We start from the raw sequence: 23,387 nt of genomic DNA on the forward strand, positions 1-23,387 counted from the left end.
GTGACAACACTCATCTGAACCAACACTGAATAAATCTTTAACGAAAAGAAATGCAAAATCCTTACACCAGATATCCATGCACAGTGACTACCTTGATGGCTGCGTTGAAGAGCAGTTGAGGGAAAATCTGGATGTCAGGACAGCTGAGGAGCTTGAATGATCTTCACAGGGAAGTGAGAATGCTGTGTGGGGTGCCGTTTATAAAGGGGGGATGGGCTGGCCTGTGCAATTAAAGATGATTGTTCTGTCTCTCAACAGACGTGGTGGTTTTGGAGCTTCCATGATTGGTCACGCCAGAAGGCGCTTCCCATAGTGAGATACCGAGCGAGGTTTGAAAGAGAACAGTTGTGTAATAAGCCTGAAATGTTTCCACAGTGTCGTCAGCCTGGTCGCTGTACAGGGATCGAGTTCTTCTGCAGATCAGCCAGAACATGGAGCTGCTGAGAGAGGATAAAGGCTTCCACGTGTCAACCCTGACCAGCAGTCTGAAGCCCTGGCTGGAGCTGGACTTGTCGAGGGGCAACCAGATAGCTGGGAGGATACTGAACTGGCAGCAGGAGAAGCTGGAGACTCTTGGTCAGACCGTTGAACTGCTACTAGAGAGGAAGAACCGGGTTTGGGCTCGTGTCCTTATCCACCTACTGTCTGGCTGTCTGGATACAAATCCCAAACTCAACAACTGGGCCTGCCAGCTCAATGATGCAGGTCGGAATTTATCATGTTATGGTTAAATATGTGTGCGATAATCTGAACAGCTTTAGTATATTACAGTTCAAATCATTATTTGTACAATAACCAGAAAGATGTGACATAAAACTCAGCAGTGAGGTGTAAAGTTTAGTACAGTTAAGTCAGAATATATCAGAAATTTATAAAATGGGTAAGTTTGAAGTTAATTTTAGTGATGACTCAAAGGGAAGTGACTTAAAAGGGACATGGCATGCTTTCTGTGATATTCTGTTAATTATGTAGTTATGATGTCAGATGTCTATGTTAAACATTGTCATGTTGAAAACATCCTCTCTTCAGGTCAAAAGCCAGGGAATGGAAATGTTGCTACGTCCTCCTCAATCTTGGAATGAAGAACTTTTGCATACAGAATTCATGTAAAAGTTGTAGACTTTTACATCAGTGCCAGGGTGTGAATCCTGACCAACTGTCTGCTGCTCTCTTTTAGGTCTGAATGCTGCCAAATTCTTCATTGAGCGCAACGCAGAACACTTGGAACAGCTGAACCTTGCTCTTCTCCTCAATTTTGGCCCGTTGCAGGAGATGATTATAGAGAAAATAGGTGTTAGGCCTGAACTTTTTTCAAGCATTGGTTTGACTGTGACTGAATACCTAAAACAGGCCCCACCACATGACATGAGACTCTTTATCTGGACTCTGGAGGAGCATAGGGATGACTATGACTCTTGCCACACTATATTGGATGAGTATTTTGATATGATGGGTACGTATTTTGAACTTGACTTAACCTTTGATTTGTTGCTCTTTTTGTCCTGACCTCATGATTTGACTTTAAGTTCTTTGTTTTTCAGATGGACATTGTTCAGTCCTAAAAAAGTCTGATGAAAATGTAAGTCATGAGAAACCAAAGTGTAATGACTATAAATTACTGATATACAGGATAGATGTTCATTTCTGCATTAACTAAACTAAACACGATTTGACTTCAACTTGTTTTCATTGCAGAATTCTCCTATGAAGACTAAGAGTCGAGGCAGGAAAAAGAAACAGAAAGAACCAAAGGTCAGGAGTTGTTTTGGTAGTTGTTGCTACAACTAACAGTTATATTTTCATCACTTTTCATCACTTTTTAATCTTTGTTAAACTTTCTGTCCTTAACTAGCAAGCTACAGTAGGTAGCTTTCCAACTATTATATCTGTTTCCTACCAAGCCACCTCACTGTTGCTGTAGTTTAAAAAATATCTTAATAATACATTATAAAAAAACAGAAACCCTGCAATTAATTTTCTGTCAATCAACATATATTTAAAACAATTAATCATGTTAGCTCCAGTAAAGAGAATGGTTTTATATCATCACACTGAAGTGTGTCCTCTTGTCTTCCTCTCAGGGTGTTATTGTTTTGTCTGGGATGAGAGGTGTAACGCCAAGAGACGATAGGGACCAAGACTTTTTTGAAGATGACTCTTTGTAAGTTGCATCATCCAAGTAGACACACAGCTTGTCTCCTGCAGATTTGTAACTGTTCTGTAACGTTGAGCTTTCTGTCAACAGATCATTCCTTCATCCTGTTGATCCATTCAGTGTACCCAGTCACCTTAGAGAGCAAGTGACCGATTTTGAGGAGCAGTACAACAGCATGAGACACAGAAGTCACTTTAAAAAGATTTTGGACAACAACCCAGACCCAACAAAAGAGAGTTTGTATGAGTACGTTCAAGCTACATTTCCATGTTTTACATGAATAATTAAACCTGGGCTGATTTCAGACTGTTGTCATGAGGAGAGGGGAGTGAATATTGATGTTGCAGCCTTAAAGAAAATTATATGGAAATATAATATATATATGGAAAAAGATATGAACCTCATGGGAAATTTATTTCTTTTGCAACTATTTCAATGTCAGGAGACGTCACACACTCATTAGTAGGATTGTTGTGACAGTGGAAGCTCATCAACTCGTAATGGGCAAGTGTCAGTTAGAAAACATTATAATTTTTAATAGGTTAATCCATCTCTCCATTTTGAGCCCCTTGTCCGAGTCCAGGTTGCATTATTTTTATTAATTATGTAATTGTAACATACTTCAGGAAAGCACTGAAAAAGTTATAATATATCAATCTAGTCCTTGTTGTCCCTACTGGTTTCTTATTATACTTTCATACTTTGGCCAGTATTGAAATCTATATGGTATTGAAAAGATCTTGAAAATTCTTAAATAGTCTTTATCTTTGTGAATGCTGCAGAAACCCTGTCTCATGTGTTCCATGTCCTCATTTTGACTTCTCTCTCTCTTCTACTGCAGCTACTTTGCCCAGATCTTGGAAGAGCATGGACCCCTGGTTGCTGAGGACCCCCTGCTGGTGGGTGAAGTTGAAAATTTCCCGCGTGTGGCTCAGCTGAAGATCCAAGAAGCGGGCGGCTTTGAGTGCTTCCTCCTGGAGTCTCTTCGCTTCATAAAGATGGGGAGGAGTATCGGCCTGGCTAAGCACGCCGTTTCCCTGCAGCAGGCTGAACATGGAAGCAGCCTGGATGACCTGGATGACTTAGAGGACCCTGACACAAACTCTTCACCTCCTGATTTGCATACATGTTATGATCCGGAGTTCACAAACTATATGAACAATTATTCATCTTCACAGACTGACGTCTATCCTGTCCTCCCAAATCCTTATGCATTTGGCAGGCAACCTCCTCCACTTGTCCAGTCAGCTATTGGAGGAACTCTGATGGGGATTGATCCCTTCTCCCATTGGAGTAACAGTGATGGCCTTGACAGTCAACAGCATGCTGCTTACTTTTTGCCTAATGGCTATGAGGACCTGGATTCTCATGACAGTGAGATAGATGTTGGTGTTTGGGAGACTGATTCATCTTCAGGTGGAATCGCTTCAGTGACATCTGAGGAAAGCGTTTTCAAGAAACATGAAGCAGTACAGGTTGATACCAACGTTTTATCAGATTGTTAATTAAATCAGATGGAGCATGTAAATACGTGAATGAATGCTGAAATTGTGTGTAAAATGTTTTTGGTTTTTTTTGCGTTCTCTTAGACATGTCCAGAGAACACGAGGAGTGTAGCGGTGAATACGGAGCCTCATGAGCGTTTTGAGAGCTGCCATGTGAGTCCCATATAGCTTCATACATTATCACTTCACTTTTAAACTACACACTCAAATACTGGAAGCTCCCTCCATCCCAACATATTTAAACTAGAAAATGCAATTTCTGTAGAAATTGCGTGTGAATGCTGAAAGTGGATTCAGATTGCATAACTGGAAGCTGAAGAGTATTGAAAAATCTAGCAAGATTAAAATTAGCAACGGGTGGAATTGAACCTACACCCACATGTTTGTAAGACAGACATGCTATGCATTGAGCTAACATGTCACACAGCAATACCAGGCCAGATTTTGGTGTTTAGTCTGTCAATTGCATGAAATTGACAAAAAAGCAGTTCAGCTCAGCTCATTAAGCAGATTGACGTCAGCTGTGCACGCCTGCATCCTTCGACTCTACTGAGTTCTGCCCTAAGCGGGACTCAAACTCACAACCTTTGTATCTAAAAGGAGTTAAGAGGTGATCTGAACTTAAACCACTGGACTACTCAGACTGGATCTGTGGAATTGGAAAAGATGTATTTAACAAGAATAGCAATCCACACTTTAGATAATGATGTTAAAGTAAGCTAGAGAGGAATTGACTTATGGTACATGATAGAGATGGAAAGCAACTTTGTACATGAGAGCAATATTATGAGGACCACTGCAGTGAGTGGGTATTGAACACACAACCTTGTCATCTAAGGTGAAGCTGATCAGAGAACAGTGTCCTAAACCACTGAGCCAACAGACATTCACAAAAATGGGAGGAAAAAATCTCCATTTTGATGAGGAAAATGTATTTGTCTCAAACTAGAGCTTCAAGCCCAGAGATTTGTACATCATTAGTGAAAGCAAGACTAGTTTAACATGAGAATGAATGATATGTGCAAAAAGTGTTTGAAGGAAGAGAGAATCTGTAAGTTTAAGAAACCGGAGTGAGAGGAGACACACATCCTGCAGACTGTATTGCAGTCAATGAGAACATGACAGGGACTCTTTATCAATTAAGGTTCAGATCTCAAAAACTATGAGTCCTATGTGAAATGTATTTACATTTTAAGAGAGAGGAGGCTTGTGGTAACATACTGAGGCAAGATATGTGCTTGAGGATTTAAAATTGTGGGAGTGACAGCACTTTAGAAAAACATTTCTGGTCTAAAAATATCTGTGCTCTCCACTGTGCTTACAGTTTGAATGGCATCTGTATGATAAGGGACTTCCGAGCAGTTGAGTGTCAAAGTGACCAAGGTTCCAACTCAGTTGGACGGTTCGTCCCATAGTCTGCCATTATAAATTTTAATGTTTTGAAAAATTATATAAAATCGCTGAAACATGTTACATTTCAGAAAAATACAAGCCCACATCTGATGAATGAGTTGCACAGATTGACAGTTGAATGGTTTTTATAGCGCAAAGTATGCAGCAGTTGAAACGTGGCAAAAAACTTGCGGAAGATGGAATAAGAACTAGAAAATGCAATTTCTGTAGAAATTGCGTGTGATTGCTGAAAGCGGATTCAGATTGCATAACTGGAAGCTGAACACTATTGAAAAATATAGCAAGATTAAAATCAGCAGTGGGTGGAATTGAACCTACACTCATGTTTGTAAGACAGACATGCTATGCACTGAGCTAACATGTCACACAGTAATGGCAGGCCATATTCTGGTATTTAGCCTGTCAATTGAATGAAATTGACAAAAAGCAGTTCAGCTCAGCTCAGCTCATTAAGCAGATTGACATCACCTGGACTCCTTCATCCTTCAACTCTAGTTCCGGTTGTGAGTTCCGCCCTAGACAGGGCTTGAACTCACAACCTTTGGATCTAAAAGGAGTTCAGAAATGACATGAGCTTAAACCACTGGACTATTCACACATGCTATGTATGACAGCAAAAGATGTTTTAAACAAGCATATCACTCCACATTTTAGGTAATAATGTTAAGGTAAGCTAGAGTGGAATTGAATTATGGTACAGGATAAAGATGTGAAGCAACTTTGTACATGAGAGCAATATTATGAGGAGCACTGCGGTGAGCGGGTATCGAACACAAACTTGTTATCTAAGGTGAAGCTGATCAGAGAACAGTGTTCTAAACCACTGAGCCAACAGACATTCCTAATAATGAGAGGAAAAACTCTCCATTTTGATGATGAAAATGTATTTGTCTCAAACTAGAGCTTGAAGCCCAGAGATTTGTACATCATTAGTGAAAGCAAGACTGGTTTAACATGAGAATGAATGATATGTGTAAAAAGTGTTTGAAGAGTGAGAGAATCTGTAAGTTTAAGAAACTGCAGTGAGAGAAGACACACATCCTGCAGACTGTATTGCAGTCAATGAGAACATGACAGGGACTCTTTATCAATTAAGGTTCAGATCTCAAAAACTATAAGTCCTATGTGAAATGTATTTACATTTTGAGAGAGAGGAGGCTTGTGGTAACATACTGAGGCAAGATATGTGCTTGAGGAGTTAAAATTGTGGGAATGACAGCACTTTAGAAAAACATTTCTGGTCTAAAATTATCTGTGCTCTCCACTGTGCCTGATCACATGACACACTGGTGAGACCTGAAAAAGTCTGAAAACCCCTGAATTTTGGCTTAAATTGCTGAAAAATTATAAAAGATATCACTAAACAATCTGATAACTTTGAAAGTTCAAAGTTATGTGAACATTTTACAGTTTGAATGGTGTCTGCATGATAAGGGACTTCTGAGCAGTTGAGTGTCAAAGTGACCAAGGTTCCAACTCAGTTGGACGGTTCGTCCCATAGACTGCCATTATAAATTTTAATGTTTTAAAAAATTATATAAAATCGCTGAAACATGTTACATTTCAGAAAAATACAAGCACACATCTGATGAATGAGTTGCATAGATTGACAGTTGAATGGTTTTTGTAGCGCAAAGTATGCAGCAGTTGAAACGCGGCAAAAAACGTATAGAAGACGGAATAAGAATAAAGACTGAGAAGAACAATGTGTGATTGCTGGAAGCAATCACACAACTAGAAAATGCAATTTCGGTAGAAATTGCCTGTGATTGCTGAAAGTGAATTTAGATTCTATAACTGGAAGCTGAACACTATTGAAAAATATAGCAAGATTAAAATCAGCAGTGGGTGGAATTGAACCTACACTCTCATGTTTGTAAGACAGACATGCTATGCACTGAGCTAACATGTCACACAGTAATGGCAGGCCAGATTCTGGTATTTAGCCTGTCAATTGCATGAAATTGACAAAAAAGCAGTTCAGCTCAGCAAGCAGATTGACATCACCTGGACTCCTTCATCCTTCAAATCTACTGAGTTCCGCCCTAAGCGGGACTCAAACTCACAACCTTTGTATCTAAAAGGAGTTAAGAGGTGATCCGAACTTGTACCACTGGACTACTCAGACTGGATCTGTGGAATTGGAAAAGATGTATTTAACAAGAATAGGAATCCACACTTAAGATAATGATGTTAAAGTAAGCTAGAGAGGAATTGACTTATGGTACATGATAAAGATGTGAAGCAACTTTGTACATGAGAGCAATATTATGAGGAGCACTGCAGTGAGCGGGTATCGAACACAAACTTGTCGTCTAAGGTGAAGCTGATCAGAGAACAGTGTTCTAAACCACTGAGCCAACAGACATTCCCAATAATGAGAGGAAAAAATCTCCATTTTGACGATGAAAATGTATTTGTCTCAAACTAGAGCTTGAAGCCCAGAGATTTGTACATCATTAGTGAAAGCAAGACTGGTTTAACATGAGAATGAATGATATGTGTAAAAAGTGTTTGAAGAATGAGAGAATCTGTAAGTTTAAGAAACTGCAGTGAGAGAAGACACACATCCTGCAGACTGTATTGCAGTCAATGAGAACATGACAGGGACTCTTTATCAATTAGGGTTCAGATCTCAAAAACTATAAGTCCTATGTGAAATGTATTTACATTTTGAGAGAGAGGAGGCTTGTGGTAACATACTGAGGCAAGATATGTGCTTGAGGAGTTAAAATTGTGGGAGTGACAGCACTTTAGAAAAGTGAAAGCGAAGTTCTTATTCTGAAGACGTTTATTAGACGATGGCCATCGGGTCCATTCCATGTACAAAGATGGTCTGGGCAACGTACCACTGTCGATGCATAGCTTATATGGGGTTACACATCTGTATCTTATCACATGAATAACATGTTTTCCATGGGCACTACTTCAGTTGGGAGCCATCCATCAAGTGATTGACAGCTACCTCACAACATATTATGTGTCACAACATACCACATCTGGAACAGTTCCAAACTTGACCATGGACCCATTGTTTGTATCTCTAAGGCCCCCCCGAAGGGCTATACCATATTACCTAAGGTGACATGCAGACTCTGGAATGTTTATGTCACATGTCCAACACCCAAAATCAGTAAAGTATATAGGGCCAGATAAAAATCATACTAACAGTTTCTGTGTTGTAACTTTGTTGTAGCTGAGCTAGCAGCTCTCTGTTGTGAGTGTCTGTGGAGGAGTGACAGTACATAGCCGCAGCCCTGCTGTTTATCATGTAAATGTTACCATCGTCAGCTCTGAATATCTTGTTAAGCTCTGAATATAGCACAGTTAGTTATTGGCGGGCCCATGTGTTGTTTACTGCCACAGAAAAGGAATAAATCTTTGAGTTATTTGCATAATTACAGTTCTCTGAGTAGCACAACATCACCTTTTTGCTGTCTGTTCTCAGGTTTGTTAACACTACCAGCAGCTCTGTGTGAGAAGCACAAACTGAGGCTACAGTTAGCCGTTGTTCTAATATTTATACTTGCTGCGCAGTTGATCTTTGAAATATACCTCGGAGTCTTGCCTACTTGCCCAATTTTCATATTCAGGCAGACAGAAATAAACTAATTTTGAGCAGAAAAAGTAGTTTTTGCACAAAATATATGTTTTGTTGGAAAAATCACCTGTATTAACATCGTATGCCAACATAGACCTCTGTGATTATGTGTACAGTGTAAAAAAATATTTAAGGTTAATTACCCTTTCATGGGCACACAACCAGAGCCAGTGGAATTTAGTTTTGTTTGTACAGCGTAGAAAAAAATGCTCAGTACACCATGTCAACAGCACAACATGAAAGAAGAAATATATATTCATCTCCAACTGTTTTAATGATGTTATCTTTTGGGCTTGTTCATTCCTTCAGGGTGACATCCATAAAAAAGAAAAGAGCATCAAGGAGTTAAAGAAGGACATCAGTAAAATGGAAAATGGCTGTGACGAAGTCAATCTAAAGCACAAAGAAGAAATCGCCTTTTTTGAGGAAGAGATAAAGGAGATCACTGTCAACATTCAAGTAGGTCCAAAACCACTTATCATGAAAGATACGCTCAACCAGAATGATCAAATGTCTTGTTTTGTTTGTTTGTTTTATTGTTATTAGAGCTACAATTGTTAGTCAATCGACAGAAAATTGATCTCCAACTATTTAAATATCATTTTGAGTCATTTTTCAATTTAAAAAATGTGCAAATGATCTGATTCCAGCTCCTAAATTGTTTCTTTATTCTTCTATGATAGTAAGCTGAATACCTCTGGGTTGTGGATTGTTGGTCACCTTGAGCTTAGAGAAACAGTGATCAACATTTTTCATCTTTTTGTGCATTTTGTAGATCAAATATAAAGAAAATAATTGTTAGTTGCGGTCCTAAATGTTATATATGTGGAAAGGTATGTGTATTTGGTATTTTATTCTGTTCGTTTTATGCCTGTCTTTGTAAGGTGTTTTGTAATTACTGATTTTGAGTGCTATGACATATAAATAAACTTTATTTTTTATTATTTCTCTTGTCAAGGTGACCAATAAGGAGCTGGCACTGTTCCAGCAGAAGCTGGAAGAGGAGGTGAAGAAGGACCAGATGGAGAAGAAAGCCAACCAGGAGGTACTGAAGTCCTTGAAGGTGGAGATAGAAAAGTTGGTGGAGGAACACGGGAGGTATGAGCAAACATGAATTAAATTACTTACAATTATTACTTATCATGACTGAAGAAACATGAGACTGATCTCTAATAATTCTTCTATATTTGTGTTTTTTCCGTGTGTAGTCTCACCCAAAACATCAGAGAGAAGAAAAAAAGCTATGACGGAAAGCTGACAGATTTTTTGGGGCGGAGGTAAGTGGTGAGAGAGTGATGATCGTTAACAAAACATTAGATAAATTTCTTCCAGAGTTTTCCTTTAAGTCTGTTTTATTGTTCTTTCAGCAATCAGTCAGCAGCTGAGAAGATGAGTCTGGAGGACGAGATCAAGCGATGTAAAGCCTTGTTCATGAGAGCTTCCAGGAGGTCTCACACAGCTAAGGTAGGTCCAAGATCTTGACCCTAATTGGTCAATTTAAGTTAGTTCTTGTCTTAAAGAGTAGGTTCATATTTTTTCTTAAAACGATACTCACATGCCCACATGTAAGTTGGAAAAGTTACTGCAAATGTTCCTCATATTCATACTGGCCCTAAAGAGATCTCCTCCTGTGTAAGTAATTAAAAACAAAATCCAATGTCCTCATTCTGTGTGAAAATGCATCAAGTTCAGCTGGAGCTAATTTGAGGCTTCAACAGTCTGCGTTTGACAAATCAATTGAATTCTTTTCCAGTTCATTAAAGTGACATGATCAACGTCACAAAGTGATGCAGAGCAATGAAATGAGGAATATTAATGTTAGTAAAAACATGGACTGAATGAGACAACATTGTGCTGCAGTATTAGACACTAAGTGATGACAGTGTTGTCTTGACATTTATTATTATTCTACCAAAAAAATAAATGATAATGTCCACAAGGTTCCAATGAAATAAAAAGAAACAAAACACTTTATTGCTGACAAATTTATCAGTTAACAACCAGACTACACTGAAAACTTAATGTTCATTGTAGTCAGTGTTCATTCACACACACTAAATGACTAAACAAACTTTGCTAAAGCTTTTCTGTAATCAGGTTGTTAAAGAAATGTATTATTTTTTCACTTTTAATGCTCAGTAAATCACATGAAGCTATTTGTCTTTGCTCCTCCAGTTGTCAGTTGCGGAGAGCAGCCGGGACCAGGGACTGTACGGCCCCTACAGAGAGCTGGCAGACTCCAAGGCTTTGCTGACCCAACTGGACGAAGTGGCACACAAGTAAGTGAAGTGACATCACAGCGTCTCATCAGATGGAGTACAGATGAACTGGTTGGTATCAGATTCATGTGTGGTGATGTTCATCTTTTCCAGATTTCCATCCCAAGACCTGGAAATGACTAGAAAAAGCTGTAGAGCCAACGTCCAAGAACTTGAAAAGAAAATTTCCACTGCTGAGGTACATGAATCTGTTGCCACTATATTATTATATCAAGAATATTATATTATTTCATTCATTTATATACCTTTAAACTACAGTATAGTAACACTGCACTGGGGCAGAGAGGAGAGTTTTTTGTTATATATCTTTACACAAGTTATTCATTTGTGCACACAAGATAAAAAATATAATCTTTCAGGACTTCAGGCCTCCATATTGATGACCGACTTGACAGCTGAAAACAACCTAATAGTTTAAGTTTTTAGGACTTATAGTATGAATGATCCATGTTGAGTTGGACACCTATCTTATGATGTGTGTTTAAATGAGAATTGTCTTTATGTGGTCCACAGATGCATTACCAGGAGCAGATGGATCAAGTGAAGAATGGCAGAAGAGTCAGTGAGCTGTTTCCAGTCAACAACACCAAACAGCCTGAACCATCAGTTAAACCGGTAAGACGTCTCACCAGATCAGTCCAACCAGTAAAACACCTTACTGTTTATTAACAACAATACTTCCAGCTGCTCTAATGTGAGGATGTGCTGGTTGTCTTGGTTTTACATAACTTGGTTATACAAAATAAGCAATATGAAGAAAATAGTTTGGACTTTAGTAACTTAATATTTGACTTTGTCAATATTTTTGACATTTTCTAGGCAAAACAGTTGATAGTTTTGATAAAAATACAGGGTAGCTTCCCTGCTAATGTTTCCTCCTTATCTAACTTACAAATATGAACATGTCTTTTCCTGTAGCTTGTTGAACAAGTCACCAAACAAACATTCACTAGTGAAAATGTCAGTTATCAGGCTACATAGCTAAACCGTATGTAAATATTCCTGAAATTGTCACCTTGGTCCGATTAGATGTTGGTGTAATCCTTTTCAAAATCCCCACTAGCATTACACTGTGCGTACATGATGTGTAGCTACGGTAGTTGGTTTACTTTTAGGGTTTTCCCATCAACCCATTTTAGTTGCACCTTGCCAAGGAGTGATGACGAGCGTTTCGACCTCATGGCAGGTGATAGCTATGCCAGAGAGAAAAATATACTTTTAAAAGTCTCTCTGTTCAGCTCTCAGTACTTTTGTAGCTTCTAACTGAGTCTCTGTGGTCTGGAGTTTAGATTCTGTCCTGCGTTCCTGTTTGTACTTTCTTATATCAGCAGTATCAGAAGCAGTGTTAAGTTAATGCTGATGTATATCCAATGTTCCCTATTGTTCCTGCTTCACATTAAAAGTTTTCCACCGGCAACACAGAGTTAGCAGACCTTCATTAGCAGTGCTATTTGTCAATAAAACAGATCTAATCAACCAGATATGGACATACTCTGCACTGTTTGGTTGGCAGATCAGTTTTGCATATTGCAGAGAGGAATAGTACAGGCAGAAACAGCCACAGTGAGCTGTTAGATGTTAGACTGTAGTTTATGACCAGCACACCTCAAACATATCAAAGTACACCACTTTGCCTAACTGTACAGTGGAAAAACACTCACACCCTGCCATAAATGGCCTCAAACACACTGCTCGAGGCCATTCATGGCATGGCTCAGTGCAATATTTCTGAATGACCTTATTTCTACATTTTAATTCTAGCAGAATATTTTAAAAACATAACAGTATTTTTGACTACAAAGAGGGATGATTAGATGTGATTTCCATTGGACTTAAAATATTCAATTTACTATAAATGACTAATTACAGGTAGAAATATAGAAATTAAACTCTTTTCCTGTCTTGTGTGAATGTTGCAGCTGTCGGTGGCAGCCAAAGACATTACTCCTCAGTCTTCAGCCACAGCCTCTCACAGAACTTCCCCGCACATCCAGCAGTCAGCTCCAGCTGCAGCTGCAGCAGAGGCGCCGGCTGCTGTGGCTAAGATGCAGCACAAACCTCCGACCAGGACACTGCAGCATCCACACAGCACTGTGTTTGAGAAGGCTATGGAGCGCCTGGCCACCATATTCCCTGACTATACAAGGTAACACTGGGCCACTGATACCAGCTTATACACGCTTGTGACTGCATCAGCTATTAAATAAAGCAACGTCATGGCTTTTTTCTAGGGTCTTATTATTTACATTTTTCCCTGGGATTCTTGCTTTATTAAAATGCTGAAACATTTTTCACTGGTGCAGGAGAATAAATGGAATTAAACAAAAGAAGGAAACACCACAGCAACGAGTATTTGGACTTTTCCTCATTCCTCATGCAAAACAAAATTAATTTACTAATGTTTGTTCAGGTCGGACTTGATGAGGTTTGTTCAGGAGCTGCGTTCATCCAGCGGTGGAAGTCTTACCAGCATGGCGCTGCAGGATGTGGTTGGTGGAGTGACCCAGCTGATCCTGGACCATCAGGTAGGTGTTTTGTAGAGGTTTGATTGGAATCTGACCCAAACCTGACATGCATAAATGAGAAGATGCTATTAGTCTTAGGAGAGAATAGTAATCATCATTGAAGCCTTTTCTCTTTTAAACATAAATGATTTTCATTTAAGCAGAACGTAAATTTAAAAACAGTCACATATTCAAACTCTCCTGTCGGGCTTTTTGAGACTTTTTTTGAGCTCCTCATTGTAAAATTCTGTGACTCCAGTAATTCTTGGCTGCTTTATAGATGATTTGGTCTCCAGTCCGTTTCTGCAGTTGTTACAGATGTTGGTAGACACTTTCAACAAATTTTTACTTGTCAAACAACCCATCATGCAACATTCTGTCTTTAAAAAGAATACTTTTTCAAATGTAATTTCCAGGCCACTAAGGTAATTTGGACCTGGCCTGCTCAGGTCTCAGATCAGAGGGCCTCTAGTGTTTGATTTTGACAGTCCAGTCATTTGTCATCTGGAACAATCTGGTTGTTTTTTTCCCTCTCAGGAGAAGCTGAATTCTGCCAAAGCCAGCGCCATGGGGTGTAGGAGTCCAGCTCATCATGCTACGCCCCCTTTGGTAACCTCGACTCCTGTCTGGCAGCATCTTGGACCCCAAAGAGCCACACATTCCAATGCAGTAAGTCCAAAACATCCAGTAGTATAAACTGGCTTCAGTCTGAGGGTTCGACTTTGAAGATGAAAATGTTCTTTGACAAGTAGCAACAAAGAGCAGAGTTGTAGGTAATAGACAAAGAAACTAAACAAACATTTTAACACTTAGCAATCAGTGTTTGTAACCTGTTTGTTTGATTGTGTCATAGAGCACTCATAAGATATTGTTGATTTTAAAGGGAAAAAAGATGAATTTATTACATAATTGATTAATTGTTTCACCTATGATACATAGAAAAGTATATAAATAAATTCCCATTACATACTAATTCAAACATACTATATTTTATTAAAAAATAATAAAACAGGCAACAATAGCAAGATACATAAAAAGTTTAGGCCCTTTTTTGCTACATGGTACCAGCTCAAATTGACTCTGCTCACCTTTCTTGGTTTTCCATCGAGCAAGAGTTGTGGATAGTACCTGGTACTTTTTTTGGTAGCTCCTCTGTTGAGGTTCTTAGCAAACTGAGCTTTATACTAAAAGATGATGTGAAAACACTGCAGACCACTGATAGGTCAGTAATTTTTCTCATTCACTGATTTCTCTCTACCACTGCTCCCTCTCCTCGCTTGACCACCGCCGTGCTGGCTTTCTCTCTCTCACCAGTCAGCAACGGCCCTGCATGCCCCGCTCCACACTGAAGGGGTACAAGTTGAGTCGAGCCGGTGCCATGTAGTAGAAAAACGGCAAGACTTTTCCTTTAAGGGACTTTTTTGCACATAAAGGCACATGTAGTGTTTCTTTGAACAAGTCTGCTGCTGCGGCCTTTGCTGCATCTCAAAACTGGAGAATATTTGAACCCTAACTTGCAATCCACCAATTGTTGAATATATATTTGAATATGTATTTATAATACATACAGTATATACTCAGTGTGTATTGTGGTGATCTCTGCAGCAGAGGTACTTGGACCTGACTGTGTGTGTTGGTGTGTGTGTGTGTTCATTGCAGCTGAACATGGAGGATCCTTGCATCATTTGTCACGAAGACATGAGTCCAGATGACATCTGCGTGCTGGAGTGCAGACACAGCTTCCACAAGGAGGTGAGGGTGAATACTGTACTGGTGTTTGTAGTGAACCACCAGGGGAGGATTTTATTAGTCCTCCTTCCTGTTGTTCTCAAAGTTGGAATAATGTGAAATGGGTTTAACAGACCATTTCAAAACTGCATGATGCAGTTTAAGATCACCTGTTAGATTTCCTGTACATGGTTCATTACCTTAGAATGAGCCCTTAATATCTACAGAGGGAGCGGGTCCTCTTCCACGGAGCCCGCCATATTGCACAACCATGTTTCTACAGTAGCCCAGAACAGACAAACCAACACTGGCTCTAGAGAGGGCCTTTCATGTTTTTTGTGAGTTTTGTGGCCATCATAGGTTCTCCTACATGCTTGGAAGGGGAGGGTTAGGGGACGGATATTCAGTTGGTTGCCATCTGCGACCTCACTGCTAGATGCCACTAAATCCCACACACTGGTCCTTTAAGCATGGAAAATAGACTTGAAGCCTAAAAATAAGCTTTTGTTGCGCGGGATGTGTAGACAGCTGGATTGATTAAAGTAACAGCGTGTATGTTCCTTCAGACTGAAACACGCGTCTGAAACGCTCAGTGTAGAAACATGTGTAACATACAAAAGAATTTCTTTCCTTGTAAAATATTGCTTCAGTCATGATTTTAATATTTTACATAATGCTTTGTTTGCTAGCCTAGCAGTCTTTTTCTCCAGTTAACATCACCAGCTGTTAATCAGCGAAATAGCCTAAAATCTGCAGCAGGAACCTGCTTTCTGATGTGTGTACACAGTACAAACAAAATGAGGATCCACTTGTAAAAACATGGGTCTGTAGAGCTACTATTGGTCAAAAACTCCACAGGGCACAGAGTCATTCAGCTGGAGTCCATACAAGCTTGTGTAAACAGAAGCAAGCAGGAAGATTACTGCCTAAACTTGACTTTATGAATCATCCTCAGAGTAAACAGTGAATGAATGAATACATTATCAATTTTTTTTTTTTTACAACAATTAATTCCAGTTTCTATCAAAACAAGTTACAGTAAACGTATCAAGTCTTAGATTTCATGTGTGATCTGTGACAGCGGTTCGACAGCGTTTGATTTGTTTGTGTTCAGTGTATAAAGTCGTGGCTGAAGGAGCAGAGCACCTGTCCCACCTGCCGAGATCACGCCTTGCTGCCTGATGATTTCCCAGTGCTGCCCGGCAGGAGACACCAAGCACCATAATGTCTTAACCATGTTCTCCTCCTCATCCCTCACTACCCATGTCTGATTTTATCTTGTATTATTTATTTTTCCATTTATTTCATTAAACTGTAAAAATGTGTTGACTTGAGGTTTTGTATCATCAGTTTAGGGAGGCTCCATTCCATTTCACACTTTAAGGAAATAGAAATGTCTTGTGTTGGATGCTCATCTGTCACATCTCAGATTAAAGATTAGAAATTTCTGAAGGCCAACCAGGGTTTCTGCCAGTGTATTGTAAACTTGGCGGCCCCCCGGACCTAAACATCAGGGATTTCTTTTCTTTTTGTTTTTAAATGTGTTTTTAAAATGTTTTTTAGCTGGACCGCAACAGCGGGGCGGTTACATTATTGGTCTGTCAAATGCTGCGTGACTGAGTGATGAAGTTATACCATTAGTCGGCCAAATGCAGCCACTTCGTATATCAGTTTCAAATTATAAGTCCTCTAGCGTTTCATTCATGCAGCTTGGTTGGAAACATACATGTAATGGTTGGAAAGCTCTTTTGTTCCAGCAATTCAGGCCTTTGTTACAGCATTCCAAGACTGTACATTGTCACATTCTTCGTTAGACTGCAGTAGTTATTTATTTTTTTAAAATGTGTGTTGAATAAATTAGTTATTCATAACAACACATTACGTAGTCATATTTTCAGATCTCCAGTCAGCTTTTAGCATTGACTTGTAGGTATGGATGTAGGTAGGGCCCCGTTGAGTCTGCACTGTTATCCGCAATTCAGGCTGTGATTCTGTTATATCAGAAACAAGAGGGCCCTACCTTAATGCTGCCGTCAAATGATGCTTGCCACCGGGCCTAACAACTTTTCTGGGGGAAACCCTGCCAACGCTGCACTTCTTTACTGCCATGAAGTGCGGTGATTTCTTGTTTACACGGCTACATACAGGCTACACAACACAACGCTCATTGAATAACAATAACTTTACATCAAAGTGCTATTTCTTCTGCTCAAAATCAGAACAATGGAGAACAGTGTTTATCAAGGGTTAATATTTCAATAATTTGTGTACATAAATTAGTAACTGATCAGAGATGTGTCTTAACTGCATTTCATTCATTGCACTAGTAGACAAATCAACTATTACAGTTTACTTCTGTAAATGTCCAAATGTTGCAAGCTAAAGGAATAGTTTAACATTTTGGGAAATACGCTTATTTGCTCCCTGCCAAGAAATAGTCAAGTACACAACCTCCTGCAAAACCACGATATGTTGTTTTTACATTTCATGGATTATAAAATGTCTTCATTACGAAACTTTAGAGAGGCTGATAAGTAAAAGAAATATATATTATTTTTCAGACAGAGCCAGGCTAGCTGTTCCCCTTGTTTTACTCTTATGCTAAGCTACACATCTCCTGTAGCTTCATATTTAACAGATAAACTGAGATATAGATCTTCTCATCTAACTCTTGGCAAGAAAACAAATAAGCATTTTCCTCAAATGTTAAATTATTCCTTTAATTTTGAAAATGTCAGTCCTAGTAATTCAACAAAACAATCCTAACTCAAGGTCCACTTACAAACTTTTTCCTTGCACTTTCAACCATATCATACATTCATCAGCTGAGTGAGTTTACACAGTTGTCAGTAGTTGTTAGGATGCATCTCCATGACAACTAAGCAAACTCCGTCTGCTGATAGACTGTGCAATGATGGAAAAAGCTAGTACAATAAGTGAACCTTGAACCGTCTTCATTTTTTTGGACATACTTTGAATAATAACATTCAGTGACACAGTTTATGGTTCTGGGTTCACCGATTGACAGACAACCTGAAACTCCTGGTACATTGTAAACTCTTTAATGTTTGTTACTGTATAACTTCACAGGTAAAATGCCAAAATGTACATTAAAACGTGATATTTATGACAATAAAAGAAAATAATAAACTATATTAAACAGTTTTGGTCATATTCATTATATCCATCTATTTATGAAGGAAAACCCTGCAGGGCTTTTTTAAATCACATAATCCATTTCCTATCAGAGACACTGTAGATTAGCATTATTCTTCTGGTTTCACAGGTAAACAGCACAGAGGTGTTTGTGGTTTGTAAATGTTTAGTCCTGTGTGTTGCAGAGAAGGTGAAAGCTAACAGGCCCCCAGTGAACTTATCTCAGTGCTGAAACCTCCGGGTTCAGTTCTCTGTGATCAGATGATCATCATGAAGCACGATGACGAAGTTGACTTCAAACTCTAAAAGGACAGAAACAACAGTGGTTTCAGCTGGACAAATAAATGATCTCATACTTACAGCATCTTTGGCATTTCTGTTCCTTGTTACTTAATGGTTAAATCTGGTGGCTGGTTTTACTAGAAAATACATATGTGTACAGAATAGAACAAGGAAGACAAATTACAGAAATACAACAGGAAACAGGATGGCAAAATTAGAATGGGTTTATGACGTGTGAAGAAAAAGTTAGAGGTATAACAATAACAATAATAATGAATTTGTACTGCACTTTTGAATTGCAGTGAAACTCAAAGTGTTAGTTGTATTTAAATATCTTTTTATGTCTTTATTTCACATTTTGTCTTGATACCTTTTATGTTATATATAAAGCACTTTGAATTGCCTTGCTGTTGAAATGTACTATACAAATACACGTACCTTGCCTTACAATGTTAAAAAACAAACACAAAGAAAATAACAAGAGTTATGATGAAACAGTCTTCCTTAATAAAAAGGAAGCAGTGGTGCGACTTAAATTCATCAACATTAAATGCATGAGAGTGTACAGGTATTAATAACTGGGTGACACTTAAAAATCTACTATCTACACAGATGTCAAAGATTTGTTTTAGTTCTTGAAACAGGTTTATTTCTGTTGATTATTTTCTCGATTAATCAATTAGTTTTTTGGTCTATAAAATGTCAGAATATGGTACAAAATGTTTATCACTGCTTTCCAAAGCCCATGATGAAACCTAAAATGTCGTATTTTGTCCCGACCAACAGTCCACAACCCAAAGACATTCAGTTTACTGTCATAGAGGACTAAAGAAAACAGAAATTATTCACATGTGAGAAATTGGAACCAGAATTTGGGTATTTTTTCTTTTTAAAAATGACTCAAATGATTAATAGATTATCAAAATAGTTGGCGATTCATTTTCTGTCATTCGAAACTGAAGAAAAGGATTTTCAGAATAAAACTTGAATGGACCCGCCCCCTTCGCGCGTGTCTTGACATGCACCGGTGCGTGCGTGGTACGTGCACGGTGCTTCGGTTTCAACTTCCGCACATTAATATGAACAAGACGAGAAAGCACGGATAAGCGTTCACATCGTTGGAATAAAGAGGTGAGTGTTTTCTGGATATAACGTAATTAAATAGTTTGTTTTTAACACAGTAACACCGTCTAACTGGCTAAGTTGTATTCGTGAGGTCGTTTTCCCCCTCGCGTTAAACAAAGTAGGATAAAAGTGTCGCGTCGATAAACAGCTATTAGCTAAAGCTCACCACGTTGTGAGAAAATACAGCATAAATCACACAACAGCTTCATGTAGTCCAGAGGTGGACTGCTAACTAACTACAAGCTGTTTACAACATCAAAACAATACTGCGAAGGTTAGCTAACAGGCTAACATGCTAACATCGTGCCGACCAATCAAGGAGCGACAGCGTCAGCAACGTCACGTTATTGCATTGAAGGAGTTTGTTTTGAGAAACTACTCATAAATACTCAGATTTTGGTGGTGTTTTTATTGGAAGTTTATAAATCGTAATTTATCCCCCCACAGTAATTTAATATTAACACAGTTTGTTGTTTAGGTGTTTTACAATCAACACGGCACTGGATGAAAATGCAGTAAAACAACAACAGGAGGACATAGAGAAAAGGTTCAGGGAGTGATCGTTAGCTGTACCTTTGGTCCTGTTTCCTTAGAACAAAGCATGAGTAAGCGCTCTGTAATGAAGTCAAACTAGTCCAATATATTTCTTAAAGACCACACCCACGTGTGACGAGCCAGATTGGACACATATGTAATGACAAATACACGAAACCTGACAGGTATCAGGGATATAACAGTTTCGCAACCTAAAACATTTTAGGTTGCATCATGCAATTATAACGGGCACTTTTCACCATTTTAACCAAAACCAAAAGGAAACGATGAGGCGAAATCTTACATTCACAGTAAAATTGAATCTAAAAGAACAATGTTACATATAAAAATAAAATTTTCACATTATTTACCTGTTTTCCCTTTACCATACCACACTGTTAAGGCTGCACCTAATGATTGTTTTCCCAGTTAGTTGATTCATCATTTTTCCTAGTGAAAAATGGCCATAATAATTTCCCACAGTCCAAGATGTCATCCTCAAATATCTTGTTTTATCCGACCAACAGTCCAAAATCAAAAGTTATTAAGTTTATAGCAATAAAAACAGAAAATGCAAAAAAAATCCTGGCATTTTAGAAGCTGGAAACAGAATATTTGCCATTTTCGCTTAAAAAAATGACTCAAACGAGTAATCTATTATCCAAATAGTTGCCGATAAGATTTCTGTCGATCATTAGTCGACTAATTGTTGCAGCTCTACGATCAGCTGCTCTAAAAAAACATATGAGAGAGAGCTGCTGGAATTCGTGTGTGTAACTCACTGAGTCAGTTTTTAAAAAACAGACAAAAAAGGGCAAAATAAATAATAGATACACCCTATATAAACAGAAGTGAAGGCCAAGCTGTACCATAATGTAGCACCTCACCGCAATTCTCCTCTGCTGTGACAAATTGTGTAACTGTGCATTTCTTCTGACTGTATGTTTGACGGATTTTTGAATGTGTTTTTTCAAGCTTTCAGGCAGTTCGCTGGTTTCATTTTATTTCCAAGCAGAATGTAAATCATCTTGCAGAGACTAGAAACCAGATTGTTTGGTAATCCATCATAGTGAGTATCATGTTTGCTGAGAAATCGCATGTGTTTCAAGTTCCTGCTAGTTGATTTTCATACAGTGAAATGAATGCAAATCACAGCTGCCTCCAAGGTAGAAAAAACAGTCAAATGTTGTTCACTACAGCATGTTTTGGAATGGAGTGATTTACGCAAATGTTCTTACAGACTCGGACAAAATGTCAGATTCAGACTCTGATTCTGACTACAGTTACAGTGAAGAAATGAAACATGTGGGTCTTGTGAGTTATTAACCAGTCTTCAAAATAAGAGCATTTAGCCAACTTATTGTCTCTCTTTATGTCGCTAATAAACTGTTTCTTCTCCTCAGATTCTTAAGGGTGCTCACAAGGACACAGTGATCACTATAAAACCATCAGGTACAGGACATTATACACACTATAATAGTTATTATGGTATCTGCTAAAGTATGTGTATGCAAGGATGAAGAACAAATATTTTGACTGATTAACCAACATTTCATCTTTTGAAGTGAAACTCTCGATGTGAAAAGGGGTGAATAGTAATCAGTAGACACAAACTAGAGTTTTTGCATTCACCCGTGGAGATTTTTGTGGAGATATGCCGTCAAATATTTTCATGAACCATGAGAAAACAGGTTCTGTTCTGTATGCAGTGTGCAGACAGTAATCCCTTTGCTTCAAGTTTTGACATTAACTTGAATGGGGTAAAATGATTCAATCATTGTAACTTTTATTGTAACTACATTGTCTGATGTCAGAATGTTTTTCTTTTCTGTCGTAATGTGTCCTTACACGTCCACCACTGACAACTGTCTTATACAGTGGGGTTCAAAGGGAAAGTGGTCTCAGACTTTTGGACCCTACTGTATGTTCTAATGTCTTTAGTTGTGTTATGTTATATTGCAGCAGTAAAAAAAATAAAAATAAATTATAAATGAAAAGAAAAGGCCATTTAAAAAGCAACTCTGAAACTACAGAATATTTTTGCTGTATATAATACATTTAAAGTCCTTGCTTCGTCCAGATTTTGTATGATTGCTCTGTTTTCTTGTATTTTAATGCTCCAAGAATAAATATTGTTAAAAATAAAATAAAATAAAAATAAAAAATAAAGCTAATGTGCTATGGAGCATCTCTTCCTGCCTTTTTCTCAACATCTGAAATCATTTTCAAAACTGAGATTGTAAATCCTCTATTCTGCTTTCAGTTGGGTGAAACTACATGCATTTTCTGTATATTTTGTATTTTAGGGGAAGATTATGATCGATGGACCAGTATCCCTGTTGATGTGAAAAACGAAGGTGCACAGCTGTTGAAACTTTGTGCTTTCTGGCTTCCCATTCTGCTGCGGCACAATGACATCAGCACTACAACTTGCTGGGCTGCAGAAATAGGTCTAATTGACTTAAAGTAAGTACAAATATAATTGTGATCCAGATATTTTGAAACCACCAATTAATAACATTTTGATTCTTCAAAATTTAGACTTTTAACAAGTTTGTAATTGTCTCCTTCTAGAAACAGGGAAAATCTAACTATGAAGCACATACACAGGATAGAAACATTGGAAGCGATCCTCAGAGCTTTGGAGAAAGGAAGTGTAAGTTGACTCTGTTGCGGTTTAGTCCAAAGGCCTTTTTAAGCACAACCTAGAAGACGGCAGCATGAATGACTAATGCTTCCCCCCTAATGGCTGCAATCTGTAGTCAAGCCTGACGGATACATCAGCTTTTATGTTTATTTGTTACACAGGCTGTAATGGGTCTACAGTGCATCAGCTTTGATCTAATAGTTCTTGTTTTGTGATTTGTTCTCTGTTCCAGTTGAGAAAGGATCAAACTAAGCATTTTATCTTGATAAGCAACAAGTTGAACTTGGTAAGTCTGAAAAAAGAGATCTTGTGCATTGAATATGTAGATGTTATCAGTTAATAAGAGTGACGGTTCTCCAATCAATGACAGAGACATGGCTGCCTTTTTCTAGTTTTTGGTTTAATCTGGAGAACAACAGCTAACAGAACACAACGACCAAGAAATAGAAACCTCTGAA

At 38.4% G+C, this 23,387-nt stretch overlaps 3 protein-coding genes across 5 annotated transcripts in view; 2 read left to right on the forward strand and 1 right to left on the reverse strand.

The window, feature by feature from the left end:
* The window catches only part of LOC137195932 (E3 ubiquitin-protein ligase TTC3-like), a 40,200-nt gene extending 21,851 nt beyond the window's left edge, over nt 1-18,349 (forward strand). The window contains exons 26-45 of the mRNA XM_067608659.1: nt 376-705; nt 1,178-1,453; nt 1,542-1,579; nt 1,696-1,752; nt 2,082-2,161; nt 2,246-2,401; nt 2,997-3,630; nt 3,745-3,813; nt 8,984-9,133; nt 9,633-9,772; nt 9,883-9,951; nt 10,042-10,138; nt 10,850-10,953; nt 11,047-11,131; nt 11,467-11,568; nt 12,873-13,099; nt 13,364-13,478; nt 13,995-14,126; nt 15,117-15,209; nt 16,300-18,349. Coding sequence (XP_067464760.1) covers nt 376-705; nt 1,178-1,453; nt 1,542-1,579; nt 1,696-1,752; nt 2,082-2,161; nt 2,246-2,401; nt 2,997-3,630; nt 3,745-3,813; nt 8,984-9,133; nt 9,633-9,772; nt 9,883-9,951; nt 10,042-10,138; nt 10,850-10,953; nt 11,047-11,131; nt 11,467-11,568; nt 12,873-13,099; nt 13,364-13,478; nt 13,995-14,126; nt 15,117-15,209; nt 16,300-16,410 — 3,065 coding nt within the window. The 3' untranslated portion in view covers nt 16,411-18,349. The remainder of the gene's footprint in view (nt 1-375; nt 706-1,177; nt 1,454-1,541; nt 1,580-1,695; nt 1,753-2,081; nt 2,162-2,245; nt 2,402-2,996; nt 3,631-3,744; nt 3,814-8,983; nt 9,134-9,632; nt 9,773-9,882; nt 9,952-10,041; nt 10,139-10,849; nt 10,954-11,046; nt 11,132-11,466; nt 11,569-12,872; nt 13,100-13,363; nt 13,479-13,994; nt 14,127-15,116; nt 15,210-16,299) is intronic.
* A 24-nt stretch (nt 18,350-18,373) lies between these two features.
* vps26c (VPS26 endosomal protein sorting factor C) overlaps nt 18,374-23,387 on the reverse strand; it is a 41,003-nt gene continuing 35,989 nt past the window's right edge. The window contains exon 8 of the mRNA XM_067608663.1: nt 18,374-18,643. Within this exon, the coding sequence (XP_067464764.1) occupies nt 18,585-18,643 (59 nt within the window). The 3' untranslated portion in view covers nt 18,374-18,584. The remainder of the gene's footprint in view (nt 18,644-23,387) is intronic.
* The window catches only part of LOC137195931 (E3 ubiquitin-protein ligase TTC3-like), a 33,055-nt gene continuing 29,280 nt past the window's right edge, over nt 19,613-23,387 (forward strand). Inside the window, exons 1-6 of one of the 3 annotated variants that reach the window (XM_067608655.1) lie at nt 19,613-19,754; nt 21,523-21,596; nt 21,686-21,734; nt 22,589-22,748; nt 22,857-22,938; nt 23,162-23,215. In XM_067608655.1, coding sequence (XP_067464756.1) covers nt 21,534-21,596; nt 21,686-21,734; nt 22,589-22,748; nt 22,857-22,938; nt 23,162-23,215 — 408 coding nt within the window. In that variant the 5' untranslated portion in view covers nt 19,613-19,754; nt 21,523-21,533. Of the gene's footprint in view, nt 19,755-21,247; nt 21,352-21,522; nt 21,597-21,685; nt 21,735-22,588; nt 22,749-22,856; nt 22,939-23,161; nt 23,216-23,387 lie in introns of those variants that run through there. The other 2 variants (XM_067608657.1, XM_067608658.1) reach the window with 2 other exon arrangements.

This window comes from Thunnus thynnus, chromosome 13, assembly GCF_963924715.1.
Source record: "Thunnus thynnus chromosome 13, fThuThy2.1, whole genome shotgun sequence".
NCBI classification, from domain to species: Eukaryota; Metazoa; Chordata; class Actinopteri; order Scombriformes; family Scombridae; genus Thunnus; species Thunnus thynnus.